At 37.8% G+C, this 18,085-nt stretch overlaps 1 protein-coding gene across 2 annotated transcripts in view; it reads left to right on the forward strand.

Moving 5' to 3' along the window:
• The window catches only part of PDSS2 (decaprenyl diphosphate synthase subunit 2), a 117,158-nt gene that overhangs the window by 76,922 nt on the left and 22,151 nt on the right, over positions 1 to 18,085 (forward strand). For both annotated transcript variants that reach the window (XM_065835045.2, XM_071806667.1), the window contains one exon: positions 13,619 to 13,693. In XM_065835045.2, the coding sequence (XP_065691117.2) occupies positions 13,619 to 13,693 (75 nt within the window). The remainder of the gene's footprint in view (positions 1 to 13,618; positions 13,694 to 18,085) is intronic.

Genomic DNA, 18,085 nt, shown 5'->3' on the forward strand with positions numbered 1-18,085 from the left:
TTTGGGGAGATGTTTTGGGGTTTTTTAATATCTGAGGTACAAAGACTAAGAATTTCTTGAAATGTCGGTTAGGAAGCCTCCTGTAAGATCAATTCTGCTCTTATGCTATTATGAAGTAGTCTAAAACTTGGGAGTTTGGACACACACAATAATTCAGAAGAAAGCATTCTCATTTTCTACTTTGTGAAATTATGGGACATTAATTATCATTACAAAGTTGGCGTTGACTGAGGCTTAAAATAAAGAAAGTACTGAAGGGCAGATGCAACTGTGTGCTGCGTTTTTGTGATCATAGCAAAGTTCTCAATTTATTCAGATAAGAAAAATTGCATTAAATGAACGGTAGTTTCTTCAAAAAACTTTTACCGCTACAAAGCATTAGATTGATCAGATCACATGCATTTACAGTTCTTTTGTACATTCATGTTAACTTTTTTATCACCTTATATAAATGATCCTTTTGTTTCGTCTACTTGGTGTTTTGGATGGTGGCTTTTCTTGGCCTGCTGATTGCAGCAATAAATTATGTTGCTGATTGCAGGCAGTATGAATAGAACCCCACGTCAGAACTGCATCCTGTAGTAGATTCGACATTGCTAATCCATGGGTTTTAGAATAGAATTGAGCCCAAAGAGGAACTGGGTTGCGATATTTCAGTAGTTGGTGTGTCAGTGGTGGGTTTAGGAATGGTGAGCCTGTGACAAGGAAGGGCACAGTTGGTTTTTGCTGCTCAAATAACACAACAGTAACACCCGGTAATGCGCTGATTTCTTGGATAGGAGTGTGCTTATAGGGGATGATGGGTTTGTTTTAATAGGTTTTCTTATTTTGAGGTCGCAGTGTTTTGATACTAGGATCGTGATGTTTGCAAAAGTCATTATACACAATGTAGATGTGGGAGAGATGGAGAAGTAGATGATGTTTGCCTAACAAAATAAGGTACCTCCCAAGTATCTTGTGGGATATGTGACCATATGCAGTTTTAAATAAATATGTGATTAAGAAGTGTAAAATCATGTGTTTAAAACACCAAACTTTGTTGCATGGAAGTGCTGTTTTGACTGTTAGCAAAAACTGCCAAATTGTCTTTGATTTCTGCTTAAGTAGCCTTCATTTCTCCTAATATTTTGGGATGGTGCTCAGGTGCAGACATAGCAAAAGTAACAACCATTAATTCACATTTTTGTCACCTGTCAGCTGGATATGTGATACAGACATTTTAACACAAGTGATGTGTGAATATTGACCAAGATGTTATCAAATAATGTGCTTTTTCAGGGTGTATCACAGATAAGTTGGAAGAAACCTGTTGCAACATTAAAGCTGTAGCTTCCTAGAGCATTTGAATCATCAATTGTCTTATGAAACTGTGGAGAAGGGTGCATAGAAGATGTCACTGTGGCTGGTTTTGATCCTCCCACACTCTGAAGACAGTGATACCTAAAACTTCAGAAGGATGAAGTGATGCATTTTAGTGCAATGCCTACTGTAATGTGCTGATGACTGAAGAAAATTATAAAATAATGTGTAAATGCATTGCTTGCAATTCCATAAAATAATAGGAAGGCATTCCATTGTATTGAAAAACAACCAAACAAAACACAAACCAAAACCAAACCACCTAAAAACAACTTAGCCAAAATGAAAAATAAAACCTACCCAAAAGAAAATAGAGGAGGAAAAAAGGGCAGAACTTAGCCCAGAAAACTAAAATACATGTAATGGTAGTCTTCCCCATAGTTCTTACTGAAATCTTAAGAATGACATAGTTTTTCCCACTGTAATTCAGTGAGCTCTTGTTGGAATGATTAAACTGTTCACAGAAGCACTTCAAAATCTACAGCTTGAAAGCTTGGAATTGAATTTAAGAATCTCGTCTGTCAATGCAAAGCTCTGCCAGAAGACCACATTATAGAGCATTGTTCCATTAAGCATTATTTGTTTATAAATAAACAGCACAGATAAGTACTTCTATAGCGGATGCATTTCCTTATGTTAAGTTTGTGTTCCTTAAGGCATAAATGTGTTGTTTACAAAATAGGCCTTGTGTTTGCGTAAACATCAACAAGTTGTTCATGTGAGTCTTCCTAAGGCTTCTTATTGCAACGATCTGAATGTGCACTGTGCTTTGTAAAAGAACTTCTCCTCTTGAACTCTGCTTTCTACTTCTGTGGCATCAGCTGTGGTCCTAAGTGGAAGACTCAGTTTTGAACTCGAGCATCTCAGTCCCTTGCTGACCAGCGAAGGATACGGAGAGTGTGCCCTTTCTCGAGTTGTGCCAGTTGCTTTTCTGATGTAAATTGACATTTTTGAGAACCGACAAGTCAGATAGAACGTACAATTATAATTTTTGAATGTCATCTATTAAACCATTGAAAAATCATGAATTGGCTAAAGAAATTATTCCTAGGATTAGTGGCAGTTTTCTGGTCCTCTCTTCAAAACTGAAGACTTATTCTGAAGAACACAAGAAGTATTCCTGTATCCTGTAAGAAATATCCTGTTTAGAAGGAAAAGTCTTGTTGCCTGTATAAAGGCAGCCATTAGCAGGCACTTACTTGTAAGTTGTCCAGATTGCTGTCCCTCAGAACAGGCTTTTCATTGTGTTTGAGGTGAGTAGAAGGTGCTTCTTGGTAAATTTAGTTGTGAGATATTTTCAGAGCAATGAAAGTTGTTTTGAATTAGCTATTCGTTGTTCTTCTGGTGGAAGATCTTAACCATAAATACCCAATAAGTATATTTGCATTATATAAAGGTCTCTATTCTATGTAAAATATATATTTTTTAATTGCTCTTAATTCTTCACCTCTACTCACTTACCTACTTTTTCTTCCAAGATACAAGCTGCTGCTAGAGATGAGTACCTTTAAAATGATGGGCTCACAGGGCAGCTAAGTGATGCTGGGGCAAGAATTGGCAAGAAACAGAGATCAGATTGGATTAAGAGACCCTGGCTAGAAAGTTTGATAGTGAAGTTGAGTTCCTGAGAGAAAAAAAATATTAATAACAACCTTTTCTTCTTCTTTTTTCCTTTTTCCTTTTTCCTCTTTCTTCCTTTCTGCAGGATAGAGAGCTTTTCTAAAGTACGTTATCATGTCCATCTGCCTTGCTGTACCTCCCCTGAGACACTGTTTGGTGGTCATGTACTGGACTAGATTGCAAATAGGATAATGTTGACTCTATATTGCTGACTATTTTTATTCTAATGTAGATTTTTTTGAGTGTCACAGTGGTGTGTCTCAAAACCAGACATGCCTGATAGATAAGTTTAAAGAGCTCTGAACTGGTTGATGGAAAAGTACACTTAAGGAACACTGTTTTATCTGGGTAACAGGAGAGGAGAAAACCAAGGAAGATCTGTAATAGCTTTGAACCTTTAACCTAATGTGAGATGGCATAAAACAAAATAGCCATCATGATTATATTATTACAGAATAAAGCTGCTTTTTCAGCAACCCTAAACAAGCAGATTTGTATCTTAAAATATTGAGATACATACTCAATATTGGCATACAACTTAGCAAAGATTTTATTGGAGAATGCAAACTTGCTTTCAGTATTGAGAAATACATTGTTATGATTCATACGTAATTATGAATCCATTCTTAAGAAAACTTATATTTGTTTTAATAATTACTTTTATGGTGCACCAAAACTTAATAATATTTATCCACTTCTGAGAGGTAAATTTGGGTTTAGTTTACCTTAAAGTAAAACGTAAAAGAGATTATAATTCAAACAAACTTTATGTCCATTTAATGGACATATACTGTGTTTTCTGCCCGATGTTCTCAAGCACTGGATTTTTAATGAGAAGATTTCTTGACTAAAGTTTTGTTCATAATCGTGTGGAGTTCCTCTGGTAGCAAAACCAGACCCTTAATAATAATCAATGAAAGTATTTAAGTGTTAGGGGGAAAAATACTGTATGTTAGAAATAAAAGATCAAAATCTATTGGAATCAAAGTTTTCCCACACCACTGCCTTAAAACTTCTTCTAGCATTTCTGCTGTCATTAGAGGTGACAGTTCTTGTGATGATGATGATAAAATTGTAGAATGATGCTAGTGAATTTCCTAATTGCTGCAGTGTGCTCTTCCCATTGCCCCTTTCTGTGCTGGCAGCAGTGGAGCAGTTCCCTAGCAAGTGCTTCATCTGCCTTTGTTTTCAAGAAGTAAATTTATAGCCCCTAAAGTAACACCTGAGCAAATGAAGCATTCAATTTTCTGAATATTTTACAGATTTTTTTTTTCTATTTCACTTTTTCTAGCTATAACTGGTAATATAATTAAATATTTGTAGAATTTCATTACCTTAATAGCTTCAGTTATATGTTTGAAAAGTAATCTTTTGGAGAAGTTAAATTAGAGGATTGGATGACACAATTTATTAACTTACTAATTTAGTTTAATTGAAATTCTAAAAACTGGTCTTAATCTGTAATTGTGGTAATAGGTTAGAAACAGTCTCGTCTTTGATCTGTAAGAGTTCTATTGCATTGCACTGAATGTCTGTTTTGAGATTAGAACCGCTTAACTTTGTTTCGATTCCCAATCAGTGCATTCCTCTAACAGGTCTGTTCTTTACCTTAGTGGCCTTTTGCACCTGTATTGGTTTTTAAAGCTAATGTTACGTTATGTTAAGCTTTCCCGAAGCTGGACTCCACTGGGATTAGTATAGGTCTGTATTAAAAGAGTTTATTTTTCTGCGGTTCTTGGCCATGACACTGCTGGAAAATTCCATGTTTAGATTTCAGTCTGGTTTCCATCCTCCCCCTTCTGCATGAAAAAAGAAAAAAGAATGATTTCTGCTACTTGCCTTATGGACATGTATGTCTTGCAACCAGTGCCTTGTAGCAGAATGACTGCTCCAGAGCATGGAAGGACTGAGACTTATATCGAAATACGTAGTCACAGGTATCACTGTGCATCATCAAGTCTAAGTTTGAAGCTCTTTCCCAAAAATACACTGCAAGAATATTTTTAAAGCATCAAGGCATGGAGCTATCAAGAACAGAATTGTGAATGTTTGAGATTCTGTTTCAATGCCACGTTGACTGAGCAAGTAAGTGTCTCAAGAAAAAGTTATCCACTCAGTTCTGCTGAATTTTCAATAGACTGCTAAAGACTTTCATACTGATTTGCACAAACACCATTTAATGTTCTTGTCTCTGAATCATTTCACTAGCAGTTTCCTCAACTTGCATCTGAAATTGCCTTCCTCATAGTAGCAATGGGACACATCTTTCTGCTCCTCTGCTCTGCCCAGCAGACTAAAATCAATATTTACTGCTAGAGTTCCTGAATCAAATACCTGACATTATTCCAGGTAAATATTGTCCTCCTCAGAGGAAAACCACACAGCTACTTCTAACACGTGGTTAAGTAGTTCTTTTTCTGATAGAACTCCTGTATGCCTTGTTCTAATTAGCAGAATGGTCTGGAAAACACTAATATGCTATCTATACATGAAAGAGAGGTGGCGTTTCACAGATGACTGTGAAGCATTAATGAAGAAGAAAGTGAAAACTAATTTGAAGAAAAAGCTGATTTTGTTGAGAGGAAAGTCAGAGGTCGTTCAAGATCTCAAGATAATCGCTATACCTGGGAAACATGTTCTGGATAGTTGGGGTAGCAGTGTCTGTCCCTTTGTTGTTTGCCCCTTAATGTATGACACTGAATTGGCAAAGGCACATGGCTTAGGATCAAAAACATTTGCAGACTTTCAGATACATATCTGCATATCACGTGTGCGTGTATATATATGTGTATATATAAAAAAATCAATTTCATTAAGGCCAAATTATTTAAGAAAGGTTCTTATTTTTTACAAGGCAAAACCCCTCACATTTTAAAGAAGAAATTGCCTTTCAGACATTTGAGGCAAACATTAAAAAGTGGCTATATTTGATAATTCCTTACCTGTTAACAAGAAACTATTTCCAAGATGTTGATCGCTGCCAGAATATGTAGGAAATGGATATTTAAAAGAAAACAAAAATTACTCTAAACAATTTAAGCCATGGAAACTTGTGAGTATGTGATGCTTTATTCTGCTCAAGGTGCATACTGCGAGAAAGAACTCTTAAGAGGCAACAGTTTTGCTGCTTCATTCACCGCCTCCTTAGAACAGGTATTGCCACTGTCTGGGTTTCTTCAAGCAGAGATGTTCATTACTGCTCTTTCACAGACGTGAATAATCATCATGGGGTTATTAATTGCTAAGTAGCTTTAGCTCATACACAAAGTATAAAATGAAAATGAATTTTCAGAAAGTTGAGGAAGGTGATCTCCTCCATGAGCAATATTTGCAATGCCAGTTTCATTCTTTTTATAGCTGAAGCCGTGGAAGATCACAAGTTCTGTTTTCTTAGCTTTATTTAAAGTCTGTTTCTTAAACATAATAAGATTCATATTCAAAGCGTGTAGTAGGATAAAAAGCAGTCAAATCTGTTTCTGGTGAAATACTGTCTTAACAATATTATCTCAGACTATTTTTAGGATGTGGACTTAATACATATTAACACCCATCTTTGGGTTGGTGGGATCTTAGGACATATTTGGTTCTAGAGGTGGACTTTCATGATAAGGCAGTTAATAAACAATTTTGTGGCAGGACTGGAGGTCACAGTGGTCAGTATATAGTCAGCTGTCCACCTGGAGTACAACTGCAACAGAGAATACACTTCTGAAAAGTAAAAATGGGTTTTTGTGATGATTCAGTTGCAATTAAAAGCTGTTAGCAATAGTGATAAGAATCTAAAATTTGTCTGGATTGCCTTTCTTAGTCTCCTAAGGACTATATGTACAAGGGAAGACTGTTGCCAGTACAATCAGTAAACTTCCCTAAGAGAGTATTTGCCACCAGCTTTGTAGCCTTGGTTTTATTATTTTAAAGATGAGAAAAGTTGTTATTACTGGTGCTGCAGATGTGAGTGTGCAAAATCAGCTGTGGTTCTCTTCCACCAGCTACTGGTATCACAGAATGGTTGAGGTTGGAAAGGACCTCTTGAGATTGTCTAGTCCAAACCCTCTGCTCAAGCAGGGTCAGCTAGAACCAGTTGCCCAGAACCATGTCCGAGTGGCTTTTAAATGTCTCTGCAGATGGAGACTTTACAGCCCCTTTGGGCAACTTGTTCCATTGTTTGATGCCCTCAGAGTAAAGTGTTTTCATGTGTCCAGATGGAATGTCATCTTTTAATTTGTGTTTGTTGCCTTCTCCTGTCAGTGAGCACCACTGAGAAGAATTTGGCTCATTCTCTTTCATTCCTTCCCAGCAGGTGTTTATACGTGTTATAGTACTAGGAGAGGTTAAAACATATGTGTCTTGTGAATAGGGTGATAGATTATGTATCCTCTGCTCTTTTTTCACTGCTGTAAAGCTCCTCTTTAAAATGAACCTACCCAGGGTCAAATTTTTAGTAAAAGTGCCTTTACATCTGGAGTGACTTCAGTGCAATAATATAATGTTAAAATTAGAGCAGTAATGTAGATGAGTTAATAGGACTTTTGAACAAAACACCGAGGTATTTGACATCTTGTTGGCTAGCAAAAAGATTGAATATTTGGGTGGACTGCAACTGATAGTTAATATTGGTGCTTTGAAATCCAGCAGCATTTCCCTTGGAGTCTAGAATCAGGTTACTGCTGCTCCTGATTTGCTAGTTTAACAAACACCTGCAGCTTCTTTTAGTTTATTCCATCTGTCAGATGCTAAATGGTATTACTTCTGATTCAAGTTTATTCAGATAGATTCTACACAAAATAGTTAATACCATTTGCGGGTATAATTGCTGTCAACTCAGACATGATCAGATTTCTTCTTTATTCAGTTTAATGTGCAATTCGTTTTTGAACATATCGAAGTTTAATGGTTGTCTGCACCAGCATGACTGGTAATCATGTTTTACAGTCACGCTTTTCTGTGTCATTTATTGATGAGGAGGGTTTTACAGCTACAGAACCCTGTAGTCATTACACCTTCTTTGTTCATTGTTTTATATAAGGAAATCACCCCATCCAAAAGGGTCAAGCTGAAGAAATCACAGACTTCTCTAACCTGAGTCACTCATCAACAGTTGGTTGAGTGCTTTAGTGCAAGGATCTGCTGCATTGGATTGGGAAAGGTATTAAGGTACTATGTTATTAAGGTACTATGTGGAGGTAGAGAAGGAAAAACAATATTTCTGCTGTTGGTTATGTTATCATTAAGGAAAATGACTGAATTATGCACTAGAAGTCTTTCACTAGGAAAACCCCTTCTGTGGATAGTGTTGCATCAGCATAAAAAGGGTAACTTAACACTGTTGAAAATCCTTAAGGCAGACTTACCTTAAGGTAGGTATTTGACAATACTAACAATATTCAAATTGACTGCTGCTGATTATTTTGAAGGAATTTTTAATGTCTAGGAAGTACCTTTCCATCAAGTAGTGGGTTTGGGTGATGTGTTTACATTGCACATTGTATTTTGCTATTAATTCATCATTGTAAGAGTGAAGAAAACCATAAATGTGTTTTCCAAGAGCATTTAAAACTTTCTAGAATGCAAATCACTGAGAAGTCATTTCTGTGTGTTTCTGTGTGTTTCAACAGCTTCAAAAATAGTAAAGCTCAAGATTATTTCAAGCAGTAAATTCAATAGGATTCAATAAACTTTACATAAAATACATATATATATATATATATATATTTGTAGGCTGGCACACTTATTTACTTTCATGGCTAATGATGTTTGAGGAGATTACCAGGAAAGAAAATTGAATTCCAGTGTTCTTGGAACTCTGTAGAGTTTTTCTCTCTTCTTTTTAGGTGGTATTGAACAATCAAAATCCAATTTCATCTGTTTACTGAGTTTTGTCTTTAGCTTCCTAGTGCTACAATGGTTCTGTGTCAAATGCAGGAGAATATTTAATTTTAAGAACTTTCTGTGGAATTTTTAAGTGTGGAAATATTTTTTAAAAATAACACTTCTTTGGGGGCTGACTATCTGATTTTCTTCTTTACTTGTATGGAGAAGCCTTGCTATGTTTTCAGCAGCAAGAAGTAGGGTCTGTCATAGCAGACGTGTGAGGAAATGATATTGTTTCAACACCAGCAGTCCAAAGAGAGAGAGAGACAAAGACTGAGAAAGGAAGGAATTACTTGTGGTCCTCCTTGAAAGGAATTTGGCAAAGCTAAGGAATTTTGTCACATAGAAATGGGGAAGGATGAGGAACAAAGATATACCCATTGCTGTGTTCTTCCTTGTACTGTTTCCTGTCTCCACAAGAGCTTCATCCTTTCCCTGATGTTCCCCTTGAAAATATCCAGTGGACTCTGGAGAGACACTGTATTACAACTCTGAAACAGAGTGGTCTGTGTAATCAATTCCATTTCAGCCACTGAATTTAAAATAAAACCACCACACACTGAATGAAGCTCAAATTCGTTACTTTTTTAAAAACTAGAATGGGAAACAGAGGAAAATACAAATGCAGTGTTACCTTGCAGTGGACTTTAAACAAATACTTTTAAGACAAGTAAAGGGAACAAAGTGCTTGAGTTGCTGAACAGATGGCAGCCATGTCTTCATTTCATTCAGGGTATTTAGAAATCTTGGGAAGGATGAGTAGGGCCCAGCATCCATGCTCTTCACTGTGCTTGAGGGAGTCTGAATCATCTCTTCTAACTTCGAAGAAAGTGCTCTACCAAAATGTCTTATATTCTCTGATTTCCCTGCAGCCCTTCTAGCTTTAAGGTTTCACTTTAATTAAAATACATGGCTTTTTTAATAGATAGAGCTGGATTTCACAGGGTGGTCAAGTGCGAGGAAGAACTAGGCCACTGTGCTCATGACAGTGAATTCATGGTCCTAGTCTGTGTCGCCACAGACTCAGAATGCTTTGGGAATTCGGAACCCTGGTATATTTTATAGATGGGTCCTGAGTGCACCACCTGGATTATTAGTCTGAGTTCGGGAAAAAGAGGGAGGAGATTCAATGTGTGGTTGGTTGAACATCCCAAGTAATTTTCTGAACTGCTAAGAAAATGACCATGGCTTTGTTTTATTTCTTCAGTCAATATTTAGAAATTCTGAGTTTGAGAAATTCCAGTCAGTAAATTTAAAGAACTTTGAAGGGCTAAAGCTGTGCATTTTTCACAAAGGAGTTGCTGTACCAGAAAAGAGCAAATTAAGTTTCACCAGGCTTCTGATCTTCAAAGCTACAGAGCCCTTCTGGTATTGAAACATTGCACAGGCTTCTGGGCTATTCCATATCTGCATAAATCTGAGCGGTGAGAGCATGAGCTCTGTCTTGCTGTGGAATGAGCCATCACACCCTTGTGTCCAGAATTTACATCATGTTATACACTTATTCTGCCTAAATAGCAGGAGAGATTTCAGCTTTTAACGATCCATCTCTTCCCTCTGCTCATCATAAATTGGCGGCCTTTGTGTTGACCTTTTAAAAGCAGAAGAGATCACATCTCTGCAAAAGGTGTTGAAGTAGTAACACCTTAGGAAGAAAAAAATAAAAAAAAATAAACCTTGCAGAACAGTTGCAGAACGTGCATTTAAAGGACATGAAATTATTAGCATGAGCTTTCACTTGTCACCTGCAAGGAAGCGGTCATCCCCTGGGCTGCTCCTGCCCTTGCAGATGCTCCAGGGCAGCAGGGAACACAATGCTTTGGAAGATGTTCATGCAGAGTAGAAAACAAAAAATAGAGTGGAAGTTTGTTTTCCTTCAATACGATGTTACTCCTGCTCATCTTGAGTATGTTCATAGAACCAGGCTTCTCAATAATGAGTAGAGGGGTGAAAAAATAGTGGGAAGAGAGCTGGCTGCCTTTGGTCTCTTTTGAGACGCTGCTGCTTTCAAGCACTAATTCTGGCAGTTCTTTCTTCCCTTTCCCCATCTTTGAATTTGTTTAAAGTGGAGCTCAACCTTCAGATGAGAAGAAAAGCAACTGAGAGCACTTGATTTTTCATCTGCCTTTTCCTGCTCTTCAAACTTGTTTCTCAGAAATGTCAGTGAGTGGAACAGGGCACTGGTCAGGCAGAAAGGCACCGATAGAACAGAGACAGCTTGGATACTGCTTTCTGCTCTCCCACTGGCATGCTGCATAACTTTGGGAAAAATCAGTTCCCTGACACTGTTTTTCGCTTATATAAAACGGGAGGAAATAAGTTTGACAGTGGATGTTGATTGCTTTCCAATTTTCTCCTAAAAAGTGATGCCTAAGAACTAGTGAGTGTATCGTTGACTGCATGAATACTACTGATTCTGTAATAATTTTTCTTCCTCTGTGTCAGTTCGGGATACAGAGGAAAATTACCTGGTTTCCTCATTTTTTATTGTTTTCCCCAGTGCTCAGGACCCCAGGCCACTGATGTTATGCAGCTGATGCTTTTCATAGATCAGATTAAGGGTTGATGAAGTAACAGAGCCTCACGCAAGCGTCCCACTGTGCTCTTGAAACTGGAATTTCATTCCTGGTAGTGATCTATATGGCCTTACGTTTACCTTAGAAAAATATTCTATTTAAAAAAAAAAAAAAAGAGAAATTTGGAAAGAAGGGAGGTAATATTAAATTCTCACTAACATATAGTGTTCAATATGCCGCTAAAGGCCTAATGGTATTTAATATATTGATTCTTCTAAATATTGAATGTGCAAGTCTCCAAGGATGTTTTATAAACTATAAGAGGAAGAGGTACAATTGTTCACAAATGTTTCACCGGGATTATTTTAAGTCAGTTAAAATTGCCTTTGAGAGTAGAGTTGCACTAAAAAGAGAGAGGAGGGATGGAAAAAAGAAACCCCAAAACAGGGTCCTGCCCGGTCTAGAGTTTCAGGCGAGAGAGGAAAAGCTCTGGTTATCCAGAGCCAGATGCATTGTTAAAAGTTCATACTATCACTTTGACATTTCGAGTAGGACTCAGTGTCTTTGTAAATTCCTCTTCGTATTACCAGTGTAGGTCTCTGAGCTCAGACCATTTCACAAACCATAACATTTTTTAGTGAGTGATTGATCTGTATTATGTGTCCCAGCCATCAGAAGAATCTTGGGATGTTGCTTGTATAAACTGTAATGCAATCTGGTCCTGGGCATTTAGTTACAGACGTCCATAGACCTATTGGCGATACTCTATCCTCCTGGATTTGGGCATAGGGCTTATCTGATACCTTTAAAAAAAAAAAAAAAAAGGGCTGGGGGGGTGCAGAGGGGGGAAGAAAAAAAAAAAACCCCTAGTTTTCTCTGTTCCCCACTTAAATAACTCAACACATCTGGTAACACTGTAGGATCATTGTCCTTTCAGTTCCTCTGCAGCTCGTATTGCTACAATATTTCTTCAATATCTAGTTTCCTAAAGGGCAATGTGATTTCTTTCTTTTTTTTAGGCTGTTTTTATAGGTCTTGCAAATTAACCCATATGCATTGCAAGAAAAAACATGACTTTTAATCAGCACCGTTTCTAAAGTTAGCGCTTGCTCTGTGCATATGAATATGTATATGAACCAGCCTTTAAAAAAAAAAAAGAAAACACAAAACCTTTCTGCTAGTACTGAAAACTAGCATACAAATGTGTTTTTATTATCAAATAAAGTATGCCTAAATGTTAAAATATCTTTCTGTTTGGGGTTTTATCATTTGACTTCGTGTCTTCAGTTACAAGAACGATAAAAATGGAAACTAAATCTTTTTAATTCAATAAGAACTACATTGAATTTTGGGAAGCAAAAGGAGGAATCAGATACAGACTCATATGCATAGGAAATTAAACATTCAAGAAATTAAAACTTTGTGAGCAACTAAAGGGGTAGCCTTAAGGTGTGCTTAGTTGAAATGCCTGCATTTAATTTTACAATTAATCTGAGTATTTTGTTCCAATTAAGGCAGTTCATGTGCACGACTTTAAATTGTACGGTAGTTCCAGGGAGACTATGGACTGCTTGTTTTACATTCTGGATCAAGTTCAGATTTTTAGGCTTCGCTTGAATAAAATAAAAAGTCTGAACCCTGAAGATAATACAGATTGATAAACCTGATTTAAACATTCCCGTGTTGCAGACTTTCAGTGTATGTGGTACAGCTGCGCCTCAGGCCATGAACTAAATACATCCACAGTGCATTCCCAGGGCACCTGAATACCAAATGATCACATTTGAAAGGTTACCTTTCTATGGATTCTGACTTTTCTGTATTAGCCACAAAGATTAGAATTTTAACAGCTCCCAATGAGAGGTATTGTGAAGTATTTACTTGGCAGAAAAAAAACAAAACAAAGCCCAGATGAGGTACTGTCTCATATTCATGAACTGGGATTTATTAGTTTTGTGAACATCGTTGTGAGAATACGCTCCATAGTTCACACTTCAGGAAAAAAAAAATCTTGGTTTTCATTTATATTGACTTAAAACTTTGATAGAAGAGTTATTGTAGTAGAGATTTTAGCAGAGAGACACGATCATGCTTGTGCAGAATATATCTCAGTAAATCCTTCAGTCTTTCGCAACTGGCTTTCTGCAAGGAAAGGCTGTGACCATTTAACTCTCTGGAAATCTGGCGATAGCTTTGTTAGTAAATTTTGTCATAATTAAAGATGTAAGGCTTTTTCTCCTTTCCTTTTACAGGTTGTGGAACTCATTTCAAGTGCTATTGGTGACTTAGTTCAAGGTATATATTATGAAAACTCCAAATCATCTGAGGTAAGAATTTCAGTAGTTTTATGTACCCAAGAACTTCGGTGATATTAATGTGTGACTGCAGTAAATATGATGACTTTCTCATCTGTTTAAAAGGAAGAGGGAGAGGGAGAAAGAGAATTAACTGCAGTCCTAGTGAGTTTTAGCAGTAGCATCGTTTTGACACCCGTGAGCTCTGATGGAAGTTTCTCAAAATGCCTGAAGAGGGACTATATTATTTCTGTGAGAGCTTAATAAAATAATATCACGTGTCATTACTGTGAGCTCTAGACAAGCTTTACTATGGGGTTTCAAAACATTTCCAGAGGTTTCTAGTCAAGGTTCTGTTAGAGGCGTTTATTACAATATTGTCAACATCATTAATATTTTCATGTCAAATCTCTCATTTCCAAGCCCAAAGATGTTTACAGAATGCTTCATCCTGAACTTATATTGGGTCCTTTCTTCTTCGGAGTGTTCACTTATTAATCGTATAAACATGAGTTTTGTCCTGAAGCGGTAGGAGTGTAGCTCTGTGCTCTTCTCCACCAAAAGTCCCAGTGCACACGTTGCAGAAGTCGGCACGGGCAAAAGCAGCGGCTGCCAGTGTTTCACACCACATAATCTCATATTTCTTCAAGGGCAATTATGGATGTGCTGTGTTACTGTGTGGCAAGAGCTGTAATGAAAATTCGTCGCATTAGATCTAGGTGTTTTTGTCTTTACTAGAATTTTTGAGGAAACTTGTAGAGATGCTTCTTGAAGTAGGCTTGCTTCACTGGGATGTTGGAGCAAAAAAGAGTTCTTTCATTTGCTATAACTGTATCTTAGCACATGCTAAAATTGATAATTTTAAAGTTGCTGTGACCTCTACAGGTTTTATGATAGCAAGTTTTCACTGTGTAGGAATGATGAATAGTCTGTGTATGTGAATATCTGTCTTGACATCCACAAAGGTAGATAGATATATTTACAGTGATATTTCTCATGTGCCTCGTTTGCCTCAGACCCAAATCTTACTCACTCAGTAGGTGAGATGGCTCTGAGATTGCAGAAACATATGAATTCATTTATATTTGTCACGTACTTAGATTGCAGCTCTCTTTTACTGTTGCTGTATTGTAGTATGTCGCAAAATTAATACCTTGGTGGAAGACCTGATTGAATGGGTTACCGCTACAGGAGATGCCTGTGCTGGTGGCACCAGCCAAACCGCAGTGGGCAAGTGGAGAGGGCCATTGGCTGGCTGCGGCTGGGTGCCGCTGCATGATACCTGTCTCTCCTGCTCTGCGGCGGCAAAGACATGTTGCTAAAACTAACCTTAAGTTTATCCCTCTGACTCTGAAACTGGTTGGGTAGGAGGCAATCACACAGATGAGCTGACCTCTTCCCTTGGAGGGAGCCAGAGCCTCTGGCAGAGAAGCGATAATGGCGCATTTGGGAGATCATAGGATCAGATAATAGAATCACAGAATGACCCCAGTTGGAAGGGACCCACAAGGAGCATCGAGTCCAATTCCTGTCTGTGCATATGACAACGCCACAGTTCACACCATGTGTCTGAGGGCATTGTCCAGTCTCTTCTTGAACACTGTCAGGCTTGGGGCCGTGACACCTCCCTGGGGAGATGCCCATGGCCAGGGGCTCGCACGGCTGTGCACGGAGGATGACATGCATAGGGTGTCTGATGGCGCCTCTCAGGAGGGGACCCTGGGCGGACATGTGGCAGCAGCGCAGTGTTGGGAACCTGACAGTCCATCTGCACCTGCCGTGCTTAACCCATGGATGGAAACCAGACTGCGGCCTTTGGGGTTGCTCCCAAGTGCTGTGCCCAGGGCTGTGTGTTAAAATAGGTGGTGTCTTCTGAGACTTCTGCAAAGAATGCTTAAAATTTTATTTTCCATGTTCCAGCAGATTTCTAAATACAGATAGATCCCAGATACATCATATTTTAAATAACAACTGCTCTTTTGTGTGTAGAAGTAAAGCTCAAGAAGTTCTTCTCAGCAATAAAACTGCATTTTATTTCAACCATGGCCCCTGTATAAATGAGAAGTGTTGTGGACATTTTTGGGTTCCTGCCACTGCAGAAGGTCTTAATCTGCTTTTTCTTAGTCTTTCTGTTTATCTTCTGTTTCTGAAGCACTCCACATGTGTGTATGGCAAGGGAAGTGTGAGATAAACTAAGCACAGCTGCACCACGTTTACCATTTGCCGTGGCCCAATGACAAATAGAAAAGACTTATTTTTGAAAGCTGAAATTACAGTATACCCTTCCTTACTTTACTTAAACTAACCCACTTAACTCAATACCTAATTAGTATGGTGGCATAATAGGTACCGAAAATTATGTGACAGTGTCTGAAGTTTAGTCTCGATGATGGGTAGTGCATGGCTTCTGATGAGACCTAAAACAAACAAGTGTGGGATCTACTTTTTTTTAATCTCATCCTCTGAGAAATTTGGTTCCATGCCATGTGGGAGAAGCATCCCTGCTGCTTTCCTCACACTGTTCTTCTGAGGCCGCATCCCATTCGTGCCCTGAATATCTCTTTAGTAAAGATTGCGAAATGGACTAGGTCAGCTGTTGGTCTGCCTTATTTGCATCCTTTGTGCATCTTCCTCTGCCCCTAATTGCAATTTGACTGAAACGAAAATATGAACTACATTTCTTAGAGGTAAGACAAATCCTTTAATCTACTCTGCAGCTGAATCTCAAATGTCAGACTTTGTTTCTTCTGAAGAGTATGGCATAGGGATATTAGTAATGGCATTTTCATTGCTGGGAATGCCTTAAATTTGGAAAAGCAGAAGGGTATCTTCTCACCTTTTTTTTTTTTTCCTTTTCAAGACAGGAAAACTGTACTTCATATGTTAAACGTCTTTAATGCAGTTGTTATGAATCTCCTCAGTACCATAAAATAGATTAATTTACCACCAAGTTGTTTTGAGCTTTGCTAGATGTCTGCCTAGATGGTTTTATCTTGATGGTTTTGTCATTTACTTCAGACAAAAATAACTCTGCAAAATGCACCTTTCTTCTCTGAGACCCTGAGTTCATGTTTACCCCCAAAAAAAAGTTTCGGCCTTCTTCATTTGGATGGCTGAGTAGGAAAATGAAAGAATCATTTGACCTAACCAGACTGACCTTATTTACTCCTGAAGACATATAACGGATATAATTATTTGACAGCTCTCATTACCACTTTTTTTTTTTCCCCTCTGTAAAACCAAATGCAATCCTACAGCCACCTCATTTTAGTACATTCTGTTTGGTCGTTCTTCATCTTGTCTGCATAGTGAGTCATTAGGTCTGTGTGAAACGGGGGAAATAAAGATAATATTTAACTTTTCATCTATATTTGAAGTGACAATCCAAACTACAAAGTGTAGGCTTTGGTTGCAAAGCCGGCCTGAAGGTTAGGGCTGCCACTCATGTTCAAAGCAGCAAATAGCTGCTGTGGTTTAAGACATTTCATTAGTGGCTTAAGCTAATATTTTGGACTGTAAGCTGACGCAGAAAAAGGGGTGATGTGATAAACCTTTGTGTACTAGTAATAAAATTCTGTGAGTGGAGGACACTCTTCCCAGTTCCTGTCTCTCTTCCCTAAATCTAGATCTAATTTGGGAGTAAGAATTTGTGCCTTCAGTGAATGCAAAGATGAAAGTTGTCACAGGAAACTGCCTTGTTGGAGTGTTTTCCTCATCTCCAGAATATCTAGCTGATGCTTACTGAGCATTTCCAAAACTCGTTTTTAGTGTTGGAGTGAGACTATAACGTAAGACAAGACCATTTCCAACATGTTCCTCTGATGGCTAGAAGAGCTCCTAGGTATTTTTGAAATTTGTGAAAATTGTGTAAAGCTAGTATGTAAAACAAGCTTACAAAAATAAAAACATTAGTGGCAAGTACCCATTGTAACAAATAGTGAATTAACAGGTATTTGTTTTAGACCTATACACAGGGTGTTTCAAAAAGATGGACCAAATTTGAAGAGGAAGAGCGTTGAAATTGGCTCCCTCTTTTTGAAATACCCTGTAGGGTTTTTATTAATGAAAATGAGTTTGTTCCACCAAAACACAAACTACATGCAGAGAGTTGTACCAGTTCTTCTTTGATGTTTAGTCACCAGTCCTGCTTTGAGGAGTAATGTTTAGGGGTACTGCATGTGTCCATCAACTGGCCTGCTATGAGTCTATGTTATAAGTAAAGGATTTGCTTATAAATTTTACCATAGGAGGTAAATGAAGTGTATTTTGAGTCATGTAAACCATCTTTTAGCAGGCAGGAATCAGAGCTTTTTTTTGTTTTTAATGTTTCTATTGCAAGACAAAAGGGAAAACTAAAATACGGAATTTGAGTAGAGAACATCTGTGAAAAGAATTGGTAAATATGTCAGAGGGGGGAAAAAAAGC

This window comes from Patagioenas fasciata, chromosome 3 (genome assembly GCF_037038585.1).
Source record: "Patagioenas fasciata isolate bPatFas1 chromosome 3, bPatFas1.hap1, whole genome shotgun sequence".
NCBI classification, from domain to species: Eukaryota; Metazoa; Chordata; class Aves; order Columbiformes; family Columbidae; genus Patagioenas; species Patagioenas fasciata.